The 15059-nt window shown below is 36.0% G+C and overlaps 1 protein-coding gene across 4 annotated transcripts in view; it reads right to left on the reverse strand.

Annotated features, from left to right (window-relative positions):
* fam102bb (family with sequence similarity 102 member Bb) overlaps positions 1–13286 on the reverse strand; it is a 42900-nt gene extending 29614 nt beyond the window's left edge. For 3 of the 4 annotated variants that reach the window (XR_012395561.1, XR_012395560.1, XM_005160711.6), the window contains exon 1: positions 12801–13286. Coding sequence is in view for 2 of the 4 variants with exons in the window: in XM_005160711.6 (XP_005160768.1) it covers positions 12801–12934 (134 nt within the window). In the remaining 2 variants the exon portion in view is untranslated. The remainder of the gene's footprint in view (positions 1–12800) is intronic. The other variant, NM_001044844.1, reaches the window with a different exon arrangement.
* Between the last annotated feature and the right edge of the window lie 1773 nt (positions 13287–15059).

Raw genomic sequence — 15059 nt, forward strand, 5'->3', positions numbered from 1 at the left:
TCCACAATGACATCTGTGGGAAACACAGCCAAAAGAACACATAATCGTGCACCTCCTATCCAGCTGGGGAGATTCCCTGCCATAATGCTTGTGCATTAGTGCCATGTGAGTCATTGAGAGAAAAAAAGCAGCCTTGACTCAAGATGAACAACAGCTGGATAAAACCCTCTACTCTGAATCTCTCACCATAGCAGCAGAGGTCAATGACATTGTCAAACAATGACAGCATATTTCTTCCTTAACGACGAGAAAGGTTTTGTTTACTTACACTATACATCTCAAAGGAAATAAACGGTTTCTAAGGAAATGAAGAGCATGAGGAAGTTTCTTGCATGCCTGCAATACAATGACACCTCTAAACTATAAAAGCTTGTTCAGCTCATTTAAAAAAGGACTACAACTCTTGAAATATTCTTTTTTAACAAAAGAAGGGTGGGAAATGACCATGTAGTGTTAAGAGACCTCAGAAGAGTACAAGTGTTTTTAATTTTGCTGACTGACTGTAAACAACAATCTGTATTCATTTCAAAAACTGAGCTCTACATTAAAAAACAATTCTGGCGTTATAAAATGAGTGGCATAAAATGAGTGTCTTAAAATGACAACAATATAATTTTTTGCAATATATTTTGGTGCAATATATCATACAACAAAAAATAGATATCGTGACAGGCTAAATCGCCAAAGCTTAAATGTTTATTGTATACGTATTCCTTTGCTAAACAGAATACTCAACCACATTTCTAGGACATGAGTTGAACTAATAAGGATAAGAAGCTTGAAAGGCTTGCTGTCAAACAATTTTAAAAGTGTATTTCACCCAAAAATTTACCTTTCCTGCCCTCACTTTTAGGTCTTCCAGAAATGTAGGTTTTCTTCAGTAGAACTTTGAAGATTTTAGCTGAATCTTTCGTACTTTGTGATTCATAGAAAAGCAGTCAATGGTAACCGTTATTTTAGATAAAAAAACAAACACATACAAACTAGTTCAACAGAGACAGACCCATGTCTTGTGTAAGTGAAACTATCAGATCGGTCTATGTACAAACATTAATTACAGTATTATTATGTTCTATTCACAGCCTAAGCAAACAGTTCTTTGCACATGCATGCAAAAGTTTTTCTGGTGGCTCCATGATATTTGCACGCAAGCACTCAAGCCTGTTTTAGACTTGTGCATCAACTGATTATAGCACCCAGTGGAGCATACAGTTCCAAAAAAAATTCCCATACACAAAAAGTAATTCTAGCAATTCTAGCACTGTAACTGAAAATAGACAACTGAAAATACAGAGAATAGACAACTGAATAACAGATAATAGATCAACAGTTTTTCTGGCCGCTTGATGACGTATGCGCAAATGCACTGAAGCCCACTTTATACTTCTGCGTCAAATGATCGCAGCTGTACCTTGCACGCAGCCGTGGATTTATACTTCTGCATTATTTTTTTGTTGCTCTGGCAAAAATGCTTCCAAAATACTAGCAGGAAGTGGGGTTTCTATGTTCCTCTGTCTCCACAGGTGTTTGAGTTTACATCGACTGCAGAGGTAGCTCAAACTCACACTTACTAAAGGAAGAAGGAGACGGGAACTGACAAATGTGCAAAAACTTTAATCGTAAAGTAACAGAACAAAAGTGTCTAACTGGAGCTCTTCCAAGGGACTTGACACATGTTAAACACTCGTCCTACCGGCCAAACTCGTCACCACAAACAAGCTGACCAATTACAACACGTAACGTAGGGCTGCTCGATTATGGGAAAAATCATAATCACGATTATTTTGGTCATAATTGTAATCACGATTACTCAAAACGATTATCAGCTGAAGTAAAAATTATTAGCCCTCATGTGAATTTTTTTTTTTCTTCTGGAGAAAGTTGTTTTATTTTGGCTACAATAAAAGCAGGTGTAAATATTTTGAAACCTATTTTAAGGGCAATATTTTTAGCCCCCTTAAGCAATATATTTTTTGATTGACTGCAGAAGAAACTGCTGTTATACGATGACTTGCCTAATTACACTAATTAAGCCTTTGAATCGCACTTTAATCTGAATGCTTGTACTTTGAAAAATATCTAGTCAAATATTATGTACTGTCATCATAGCAAAGATAAAAATCAGTTATTAGAAATGAGTGATTAAAACTATTATGTTTAGAAATGGGTTGAAAAAAATCTTTCTATTAAACAGAAATTGGTGGAAAAGAGTCGCTAATAATTTAGGAGGATTTATAATTTTGACTTCAACTGCATAAATACAGTTATTTTCCTCCTTGTAAATAAGGAAAGGGAAATAAATACAATAGAATAAAAATATGAAACAAACTGTGCTTTAAGCATCTTTACTGTAAGAAAAACACTATAGCTACAAAAGTCCTTCAGTCAAGAGCAGTGAGGGATTTTGCCCTTTTGTTGTTTAATAATGATAAAACAGTCGGCAGCAGAAATATTTCGCACTGTCACTTTAATGGTTTCTCTTTCACATGTCTTTTGATTCTCAACTCATTTGTTTATTACACAAATGAGGGTTAAAATAAGAATAATCACTAAACACAGTTTTGACAACTATTTGACCATTGAAGTGCTCACATAAAGATGACTTCATATGTGTGTGCTCTGCTCATCTCTGAGGTGTGCGAATGAGACACTTCAAAGGCGAATGAGACCGAATGGTGCAGCATCGGTAAAAACATGTATGATTAGAATGTACATCGATGAACGATGCGCATCCCGTACTGCAGATGTTACATTACAGTACATGCTTTTAATCATTTTCATGTGAAACTGAGCTTTACAGAGCAACAAATGTGTACAGCTGGAAAGGGGGTGGTATATGATGCAATAATCCTTTATCCCGATTAATGCTTGCTCATAATCGTTAGAAACCAAAATCGAAACCGAATTTTCAATTAATTGCACAGCCATAACGCAATGCATAGCCACAACTGTGCGAAGGCTACAGTCTACAAAGTCTACTGTGCAAAGGCTACACATCTTCCACTATGGCTGGGGCGATAAACGATATTATATCGAATCGTGATAAAGTTTTTGTCAATAACAATGATAAGCTCGGACTTTTAACTGTATATTGATCTAATCCCGCAGCAAAGCATGTTGATATTAGAGATGTACCAAATTTTCAGCACATCTCTACATTTATTTTTTAGAAAATATATCGGCTGAAAATGTTATGCTATTTTAAGGACCCTCTAATTATTGTGGCTTCAGTTAAAGTTAAATTACTTTTTTAAATCTGAAAGCATTAAAAACTTATCGAAATATACATCATTATTGTTAAATAAGGAAAATAATTTGAGATTGCATTTTTGCCATATCGCCCAGCTCTTACCATATGCAGTTGACGCAGAAGTATAAATTGGCCTTCAGACATGAGATCTTTAATCAGAATCATGCCTGCGAGCGTCAATTAAAGCAGTTGCCATTTCTTCAACACTCACAGTTAACCCAATGATGCACTACATGGGTCTAAAGTGACCTGTCTACGTTTATTTTTTCTATATCTATTTCATAGCTAGTGCATCAAAGAGTTAATCAAATAACCATTTTGGCAAAAATGTGCATCCTCCTCCTCGTCACCTCAAGTTTAATGCATACGTCATCAAGTAAACAGAAGCTCATGTTCACTACACTTGTGTGTGTGTGCTGAGGACGGTTTATCCAGGCTCTGGATAAATGCTAATAATATTGTAAATAATATTCAATTTCTTGCACAGCTCGATTGCTTCACTTCATAAGCCCTCAGGGTATAATCAAGAGCCACGGGGAATTGATTTCGACCTGTTTGTATGTGTTTATTTTTATTCTCGCATTATACGAATCACCAAGTACGAGAGATTCAGCTAAAATGGTGTGAGGGTGAGTAAATGAACTGTAAATTTCATTTTTTGAGTGACCTAACCCTGGTTACACACTGAATTCAGAGACCTTTGTTTAATAACGACACTGATGATCATCAAATGAAGTGCAGCCAGCAACTTTAAGTCCATGAATAAAGTCATCTTGACAAATCTTACTGTACGTTCACACCGAAAGCGGCGAGAGCACCAAAGCAGCGGGAAGTCATTCATTTTCAAAGGGAGCAGGTGGCAATAAACAGCGAGGAGCAGCGCGGCGTGTCTTCGCCGATGTGGGTGTTGATGAAGAGAGTTGAAATCATAGGTGCGTCCCAAATCACATACTTATGCTCTATTCTATACCCTTTTTTAGTATAAATAGCATAAGTAGTGCGTTCACCCTGAAAACTATCACTTTAATAAGCGCACTTTAATTACCCAGATGATGCACTTATTTATTCGGGAAAATCTCGTGTGGAATGTTGACTACTTCACACATTTAATGACCGCAGCTTTGCTCACGTAGCAGAAGGGGCAGAACTTTCAGACGCCCATGTTGGATAACTCCAATTCTCCTATGAGAGCAATTATACCACCTCTCGATGGTAATTGCAGTTATATTCATGGCATGCGTGAAGTGTCCATCATTCCACACTTCATTTTAAAGGTTGAATGAGTGCATCATCCAAGTAATTAAAGTGCACTTATTTTTAGAGTTTTCAGTGTGAACGCACTACTTAAACTATTTATACTACAAAATGTCGTTTAATAGTGAATTAGTATGGGACGCACCTTTGGTGACTGCTGACAGAAAGTGAGGCAGATCAAATTGCAAATTGTTTGTATCGCACCACAATTTCCTTTTAGCTGAAAAACCTCCTTTACAAGTCCAAAGTCGTGCTTTGTTGACCCTTCTCAACAACACAAAGGTAACATTGGAAATTATAATAAAAGGACAAGATGATGTCAGGTAATATGACTCCAATATGATTAGGCAGATTACTGGCACTGAGACTATAAACGAAAAGCAGCAGACTCATAAATCAGACATTCAACCCGGGCAAGGCCAGAGCTCCAATCGATACAGGAGGCCTCTATCTTTGTAATAACTTCACTTCAGTTCGCATGCAGACTTTTGCCTTCCAGTTGTCCATTAGGAATAACGTTTAGCCTCGAACTCTCTCACACAATATAGGCTTCATTGACTATTCACTAATCTTACTGGAACAATGCGACATCACAATGACTCATTAATACCAAAACGCTAATCATGTGAAAACACAAAGGACATAATAATGAAATCATCGGCATTAGGTGCTAATGGAATGCATTTCTAGTGAAAATAAAAACAATCTACCATATTTGCTCTCATTATCTCGCTGGGAAAAAAAAAACAGCACAGTACTATTTTTATTGGTCCATCAAATACAATTAGTGGAGCATGCATTGTATTACAGTAATCAAAATCAATGCTCTCACAGGAACAACAACCTGTTAAATTCTCACAGATAGATGTGCAACAGACCCAATAATAGTGTAATCAAGAACAACTATTAGCACCATTGACTCTATAATCATAACAAGCAACTATTTTGAATTTTGTACTTAGTGTATTTCATTTTGTAATTTTGTAATATGTCATTGTCATAGTGAGCGGAGCAAATGAGAGCAAGAGTGTGTTAGTTCACTCTGCACTTTCCTTAGGTTGTCCCCCAGGAGTCTGCAATGAAACTGGAGTTCTTTGAATTAAAAAAAAAAACACCACAGGCAGATGGAGGCGAACTCGAGCCTGGAGGGAGAATAAACTCATGAACTCCCCGCAAAGTGCATAATTGAGAAAAGAAGCACTAATGCAGCCCAAGCTAGATCTTCTAATCTGCTGGAGCATTGGTCCGGAGCTCTCTTTCTTGTTGGGTTGAATAGGCTTCTAGCTTGTGTATTGTGGGAGAGTTGCTTTAAGAGGAATTTGTCATCGGGAAGTTTGACAGCCCACTTTCACTGCCTGACACATTAATATTTAACTGTGGCAAGCCTTTGTATTGTGGAGTTCCAAAAGAGAGTGAATGACAAATGTTGCATCAGAATACAGACAAAGAGCTTGTGATGTCTCTCTCTAGTGAGAAAGGAGTTTTTGGTATTTTTGTACAGATTTCTTTTAGGGCTGCAAATAGAAATCTATACTATTTATCTGCATATTCCACTTCTTAAGTACTGAATGTCTGAGTCAGATATGAAAGTTCTAACATATACATATATATATATATATATATATATATATATATATATATATATATATATATATATATATATATATATATATATATATATATATACATATATATATATATATATATATATATATATATATATGTATATATATATATACACATATATATATGCACAATAATCATTTCGGCATCGATATCGCAATGGTCACATCGCAGGATATGCAATGTTGAGTTTGTATTATAACTTATCATTTGCATGTGTTTTTTAATGCCTATATATGTATAATGACGTTAAAAGCATTCAGGTAAAAGAAATTGTACCATTTTTACCTTTCCTATGATTAATTTTATTGAATTATTTGAATTTTATCATTCAGTTACTGTACCTACTTTTAGACTCTGGAAATGATTAAAAAACACTATTTTAATTGCATCTTTTCCTTAAATATAATTATACATTGTTATGCATGAAAATATTTACAACAAATACAGAAATGCACTGCAAGTAGAACAGACCTCAATGAAAACATGTTAGGAGACCCCAAAAAGTTTATAGATTGTTCATTAGATTTTACGGAGATGCAAATAGTAAATATTAATTTATCAATCTATGACTGCACACATGCATAAAAATACTCACAACACATGCAAATACAGAAATGCACTGCAAGTAGTCCAGACAACAACGAACATGTGTTGGGGACCCCAAAAATTTTTGATTGTTTATTAGATTTTATGGAGATGCACTCCCAATGCAGTATCAGCCCAATTAATCTATACATTTTTCCAAATAGACATATAAATTACATTTTTCCAAATAGACATATAAATTACTATTTATAAATTACTATTATACTATTAAGTGTCATATTGAGTTAGCGTCTTATTTTGAACTTTGACACCAGTAAAATATTATGTAAATGTCATTGTACAATGGCTTTAATGTTATTTATGAATTTGTATATTGCAACGGCAAAAATTATTGAGGTCATCTCCAAGTATTGCATAAGTATATATATTGATTATTGTGACAGGCCTAGCTGTAACCATTGACTTGTTATTCCTATGAAAGTCAATGGTCAAAGATTTTTAGATTTCTTCAAAATATCAAAAGAAGAAAGAAACTCAAACATGTTTAGAGCAGGTAAAGGGTGAGTAAGTAACTAAATTTCTGTTTCATCTTGACTTGTGTAAAACTATTCATTAAAATACAGTTTGTTTTAGAGATAAAGGCAAAAAAGAAAGCAACATAAGAAACATGAATGAATGAAATAATTAGCAATACTAAGGTCAAGGGTTTGGTTCTGTTAATGCAGAAATTGATTACATGTCTACTTTAAATCAACTGAGAGTCCATTTGGATAAAACCGCATCAATAAATGCAGATTAATTCTGAAGCAGTGCTTGACTGTCAACATTTGCTCCTCTGATGACATCATATGAGAGATTTATCATGCAGTAATAATCTGTAACTGCACCATTCTCCTCAATGCTCTACATTTAAATCCGCCCCCTCAGACATGATGCATTAACATCCTGCCTGCAGGTCAACCGGTGTGCAGGTCGGAGAACAGCGCTGCTCATTCACACATCAAACACACACAGAGACAGATTTATAATGTGACTCAGCACAAGAACTGCTTAAAAGCGAAGAGGAAATAGCACACAAGATGCGGTTGATCTAATGCAATTATTGATGAAAGATTAAAAAGCAGCATGGACACTTAGATGACATCTTTCACTTTTGTTTGTTCTGCAGGCTAAAAAATCAATTTGTCAGTGACCTACGGTAACTTATGTTTTAGTATTACATTTAAACTTTTTAAAGTTAATAATATAACCATATATTTGACAAAATCTAAAATAACTTTCATATGTTTTTTTATCAATTCACTAACCTTAAGCATATCACATTTTCTTGAATTTATTGCTGAAGCTTTTCTCGCGACATTGACATAAGATGCAAAAAGGTTTACTTTAACTTGTTATATGAAAAATAATTTTGTGTATTGCTTTATTGTAAATACGTTTAGAGTAAACAAATGTTTCAAACTAACTATTAATCAATAAAGTATCTTAAGTAAACAATACAGGCAGCACAGGTCCACCTAATTATTTAACACAAATGACACAAAAATGTAATTAAATGTAAAAATGTAATCATGCGCAGTAGGTCATGTGTGGTTTACTGTCAATGAGCTATTAACATTTGCACTTCCTCTGTATATGAAAATAACAGTAGTTTGTGCAAGATTTTTACCAACTGAATTCTGTCTGGGTTCGATAGGGATATATAAATTTTTTATAATTAATTTTGAGTAAACTCCCCACAAAAACACACATCAAAAAAATAGTACACCCAAAAATAAAAATTGTCATTATTTACTCACTCATGTCGCTCCTTAATGAGCATGGGACGATAACCGGTTTTAAGGCATACTGCGGTTTGGAAAAGTCAAGGTTTTAAAACCACCAAAGTTTTCTGTTATACGTCTCTAAAGTCCGGCTCACACTGTACATTAGTAATTATATCATACATGGTTAATTGTATTCAAGTCAATGACATAATAACTTTGTTAATCTTCATGAGAATGTGATGACAGGGCTCAACAATAAGGACTGCCCGCTGGCCCGGGGCCAGTGTGAAAGACGCTCTGGACAGTAGACAGGATTGTTACTGGCCCCTATCGGCCAGTAACGGTGAGCATGCAATTTTTTTGAGAGGGTGCTCGCTGCAGAGCCATTTGAGGAGAGCTGAGCTCCAGCGAGGGGGAGCATGAGCTGTCGCTCCTCCTCCTGTAAGCTGTTTTAATGCGTACACCAACCCCACCCCTAACCCTACCCCAGTGACATCACTCGTAGAAGTGCAAAAAAGGTGGAGCTCAAGCTTAAGCTCCCCCTCGCTGGAGCTCAGCTCTCCTCAAATGGCTCTGCAGCGAGCACCACTTGATTTTTTTCGTAACATGGTAACAACAATTACAGCGAAAGGATGGCAACATCTAACTATGAGGCTTAGGCCCCGTTTACACTAATGCGTTTTAGTTTGAAAACGCATAAGTTTTGCTACGGTTACGCCATCCGTCCACACTACGCCGGAGTTCTCGAGCGCCGAAAACGGAGCGTTTCGAAAACGCTGGAGAGGCCGTTTTCATTCTAAAACGCTGCAGCTCCGTCTCAGTGTGGATGGGGAAAGACGGAGATATCTGAAAACGGAGGCGGGGCTGCAGACATTCGCCTCTCTGATTGGGGCTTTTCCTCAATATTAAGTAGCCTAACACACAGTTCAGTCCTGAATCTTCTCCGTGTAAGTTCAGACTTCGCAAGTTTGATCAAGGCTGCATCTCTTCTTCTCAGTTTGATATGGAAAACATACCGAGGACACGCGTCAATCTTCACAGGGAACAGTGTACTTTATAACTTCATTCACATCACCTTGGCTACGTTGTTTCACTTTCTCAACAATAAAATGTAAACTTGATATAAGGAACTGCCTATTTTTATTTTAATATTAACAACTAAACAGACAGCAGAAATGTTGAGGCGTCGTGCTGCATGAGAGTCATCTTCACTGTGTGCATATTTATAACAAAACGGAGCCGATAACAACTGCCTCCTTTCAATTTCAGTGAAAATACGAAACACACCCTCTCTTTTGCTGAATATCAGTTTTAATAATCGATAATGGCCATTATAAAAGTATAACATACAATAAGTTTATACATTATAGGAAATAAAGGCAAGCGATCAGTCAATATACAGAATGTAGGCTACGTGCTTACATTAATCATTAACTTATCTTTGCGCTCAGCCAAAACACGTTACCTGAGAACAAGTAATAGATTCCAGTGACCAAAGTCAGGGAATATGTCGTTAGATAAAGACAACAAGATGAATGAAATATCACGTTTAATAAATATAGTGAGATTAGATCCAGCGGGAGATGCTTGATGAGAAGTCCGACTAGCAGAGCTCTCATCTGGGTAGATGGGCTCCAGCGATTGCCAAAGTGTGTGTGTGTGGTCACGTGATGTGCGTTTTCAGCGTTTTGGTGTGGACGGAGAGCAGTTCAGAAACGCTGGGTAAAACGCGAGTGTGGACGCGGATCGTTTTCATTCTAAAACGCCGTTTTAAAACTAATACGCACTAGTGTAAACGGGGCCTTAAAGAAAACGTCAGTTTCTAAAGTCTTGGAAGCAGACAATTACATGGGTACAAAATTAAGAAACTAAAAAAAAGAAAGAAAAAAAAAAAAAAAAAAGAGTTGTCGGTTTGGCAAGACATTTTTATAAAAATAATTTAGAATTGCAATAAAATACCAGCACATTTTTCATACTGCTCTTTCGTTTGCAAAAAGTCTAACTAATTTTGCTCATTATACAGTTTACAAAATATGTGGCTAAGAAATAGCTATTAACCTTTTTTTTTTTTGTGGTGGGGCGAGTGAAAATTTTGGCAGGGCAAGTAAAAACCTCAACCACTGGCCCAATTGGCCCAGTAGAAAAAATCCTGAGCGTTGAACCCTGGATGGGTTATTCACTTCTCTGCCGGAGACTGCTCTATGGTTTTAAAACCCTTTTCAAACTATATCGTTTAAACCTGGATAATTTTTTTATATGTAGTTTTTTACTTGTGGATGTGTGATGAGCCAACTGCGGTAGCTTGGCAACAGAGCCACGACATCAACACACAGAATCTATCGGCAAAGTTCAGCACGGTTGTCCAACCATGTCGAGAATTCCGGGCCGAGAACGGTTTGTAATCGTGCCACACCATTCCAGGCTCAGTGGAGAAACAACTGCAACCGTACCGAAGAGTTCTTAGAATGGTTTGGCATGATAGTGGAAAAGCGCCTAAGGTTTTAAAACCTCCAGAGTTTTCTGTTATACCGTCCCTAAAAGCCGACTCACAATGTGGGACTTTTTATAATCCTGAACGATTGTAGCACATCAGACTGTACGAACATGACTGTCATGTAACACTGTAAGATCTCAGCTGTCAAAGTCAAACTGAACGACAATGAAGATGCACCAAACATGAAAGAAAACGCCCCCTGAGTTTGACATGATCCATGTTTGACACTTTCACTATCCTGAGTTCGGAAATTATTCCTCACAGCAAACGTAAACAACCTGTAGTGTGAATTTTGTTTGCGGCATGTCTCAAAAATAAAACCAGGAATAAAAAAAAAACTGTTTTGACATTTCCCTGCCGTCATTTGAATTGTCGCATGGATTGTGTCATCAAACTCAGCGCTCCTATTGGTTGTTGGATTGACGCTCATCGTAGCTGTTGTCACACTGCAGGAAAGTGTATGAAATCTGCTGACACTGCCAGAACTTCATTGGAGAAAAAATCTGATCGCAATGAGTACTAAGCGGCTGTCTGTGAACATGTCAAACCAACAATCAAAGATTACTGATTTTAGCCAAGGATTTCAGGAATCTTTTAGGATTTCCCAAATTTGTCTTAGATGACAAAATTGTGGCTGAAATCTCACAGTGTGAGCAGGGTTTAAGGTATGTGTAAGATATTATTTTAGTTTTTTTATACGTTCTACAACATTTACAATTATTTTATTTAGTTTTAGAGCAACTGTAAGCTACTGGTCCAAAATATTTCAGATATTTCACAAATTAAAATATATTGTGTTCAATTGGGAAAAAAATACCTTATTTTAGAGCAGTAATCACAATACCGTGATACTGTGAATCCGTTATATTTTTTATCCAAGGTTATCGTACCGTCAGAATCTTATACCCGCCCATGGCTATTCCTTAACTCCCAAGTCTTTTGTTCATCTTCGGAACACAAATTGAAATATTTTGGATAAATTCTGAGACCTCGTTGATCTTCCATAGACAGCAGCTGTCCTGACTCATTCAAAGTCGAAAAGGTAACAAAAAATAAAGTGCACAGTGCTGTTGTGAACATGTACCCTATACTGACACTGAAAAACTTGAATTAAGTTTTTATTTTTAGTGCACATAAAGGTATTCTCATAGCTTGATAATATTCTGCTTGAGCCACTGAAGAAATATGGTCAGTTTTGTTGATGTATTTTAGACATTTTTCTAGACTTTAAAAGAGTCGGGATCATTGTTGTCTATGGAGGATGTGGGAGCTCTCGGTTATAACTCACAGCTCTCAGATTAAAAGGTCTCAGGGGTTGGAACTACCTGACGGTGTGAAGCAGTAATAAAAATTTTACAATTTAATTTCAGTTTTGCACTATATGTTTGATTATACAGTTGTTGTTTTTTTCTAAAAAAAAAAAAAAAAAAAAGAAGAAGTAGAAGAAGAAGAGGAAGAAGAAGAAGAAGAAGAAGAAGAAGAAGAAGAAGAAAGAAACGACAAGAAATTTGGACATGACTTCATGCAGTTTTCATGCAAACATTTTTACAAATCTGCACTACAAAAATGTTTGCAATACTTAATAGAGTCAATCAACTAGGGAAGTATGGCGATCAATAAGTTAAATATTTACCCCGTTCGCCTGCAGTGTCTTGACTTTTTACAAGAGCATATACACCTTACAGGACTAAACATTCTTTAAGACACACTAACTAGCTAATGTTACCAATTCTGTGAAAAGATGGACCATAATATACTCTGTTTGGGTTATGCTCTATTGGGAATAAAACTGTAGAATGACACCAGCTCATTTTTCATCTAAACCAATCATACTAATCCACTGAAGATCTGACAGGTTTCTTACCGCGAAGATTCTTCTGAGAATCCGCCGTCGAGCAGTCGGACTTTACAGAACAGAACTCCGTTCACGAACGGAACAGAGGACAGCTCGTCCAGCTCAAAATCCACTCTGAACTTAAACTTCTTTTTCTTCATCATCTTGGCGTCAATTCTAAGCAGTCCTGTAAGCCTTGACGGTAGCTTTGGTCATACGCGGTGGACAAGCATCACTTTTATTTGCTCATCTTCGGTTGCTTCTGTTGTTGGAGCTGATAGCCGTTAGCCACTGCTGGAATCCGCCACTGCCTGAAATGAAAAGCTAAGCTAACGACGATGATGATGAAACACAGTCTTGTCGGATTCTTCTGTCATTAACTACATCGTTACGGTTGATAAAGGCATTAAAAGGAAATATGCTGGTCAGTGGATGTGCAGGCAGTAGGTGATAGACTGTCTCGCTCCGCGACAGCTTGTGTTGTGCTGCTGCTGTTGTATTGTGTTGTCGTGTAGTAGCGGGAGCGCGCAGACGACTATTCTTAAAGGGCCAGTCGACTCTTAAAAATATCGATGCAAGGGGACAAAGGACGGGTCATGTAGTTTATAAACAGTAATGTAACATGTGTTGTGGACTGCAGTCATGAATGTACATATAAAAGCAAATAATTAAAATCTACAGTGTGCCAATCCAAATCTAAATATATTTAATGAGCAAAAATGCCAATGGTAAATCACAAATGCATTTTATTGGAAACAAAATCATATAATTTCCAGATTTGATACCACTGATCTTCTTCATCTTTAGCCTTTGAAGTTGCAAACTGTTCCTAAGGTTAGGTCCTGATGACTAATGCCAAGTGCAAGGACTGCTTAGACTTCCAAATATTCAAAAGCTGCTGCAAGGAATTGTATAGGTCTAATCAAAACCTGACAAAGCTCTAAACACATTTCCACATCAATAATAAAAATAATAATATTAATAATTATATGCAAATTATATATATATATATATATATATATATATATATATATATATATATATATATATATATATATATATATATATATATATATATATATATATATATATCTTGCAATATAAATGTCTTTTATGGGACAAAACATATAGAGCATAAATACTTTCTCGTTCATCTTGCAAATGTTTTCACATGTTTGTTAGTTGTGGGAAACAGCTCATTTGATAAGTGTGAATTGGCCTTTCATTTTAGCTATTCTCTGTGGGATTTACAACCACAATGTCAGGAACCTTTTGGTCACATTCTGCTAGTTTGCTCCCACCAGTTCTTTGGAAATGAACAAGTAAATTTGACCACAAACTGCCCAAAGAGTAGGCTTATTTGAAATAGTTTAGTATACTCATTACTTCTTCCAAACCTTTATGTGTTTATTTTGTTAAACAAAAGAAGATATTTTGAAGACAGCAGAAAACATGTAACCATTGACTTCCTTACTTATTTATTACTAAAAAAACAAATGGTTTTCAGCTTTCTTAAAAGATTATTTTGTGTTTAACAGAAGAAAGAAACTCATAGAGGTTTGTAACAAGTGAAGGGTGAATACACCGTGAATTATTTTTTTGGGGTGAACTATCCCTTCAAGTTCAGACACGCAGTAATAAATAACAGTAACATAGAGCAACACTGACCACTAGTGGTTCATAATAGAAGTTTAACACCTGTCGCTGCAAAAAAATAGTGCTGCATATTTAACATGGGAATTCTTCATAGACTTAACACACAACAGGTGGCGCTATAGTACTTCAATAGTAATGTGTGATGTTTCTGATCGACCTATAAGGTACTTTTACGAACAAAACAAACATTTAACACATCATGAAAACAGTGTTAAAAGTCACCTTTCTAAAAAAAAAAAAAATCTAGATTTTTGGGGGGTTAGTGGGTCATTCATTATCATTCATTACCCACTAAGAATTTTTTTATTGGATGCTTGAAAAACATTAACAAAAGTCATCAATCAAACAACAACAATCCAGGGGCTTTCAGGCATTTGGTCAAAGACAAGTTCTTTATCAAAGTCCTTGTTCTCACTGCTTTTACGTGTGTTGATCCTTTCATTAAGTGGAACAGTATTTATATTAATGCATGCATGTCACTGCAGGTCCTATTGCCAACAAACACATTTAAGCATAACGAATTTATATAACTATAATAAAGTGCACATACAGTGTAAAGTTTTGTAAAGTGTAAAGTTCACTAACTAAAGAACACTTAGGGTAAAATCTTTTCTTAGGTCTCCAAAGCAAAAA

The sequence above is a fragment of the Danio rerio genome, chromosome 20, assembly GCF_049306965.1.
Source record: "Danio rerio strain Tuebingen ecotype United States chromosome 20, GRCz12tu, whole genome shotgun sequence".
In the NCBI taxonomy this organism is placed as follows: domain Eukaryota; kingdom Metazoa; phylum Chordata; class Actinopteri; order Cypriniformes; family Danionidae; genus Danio; species Danio rerio.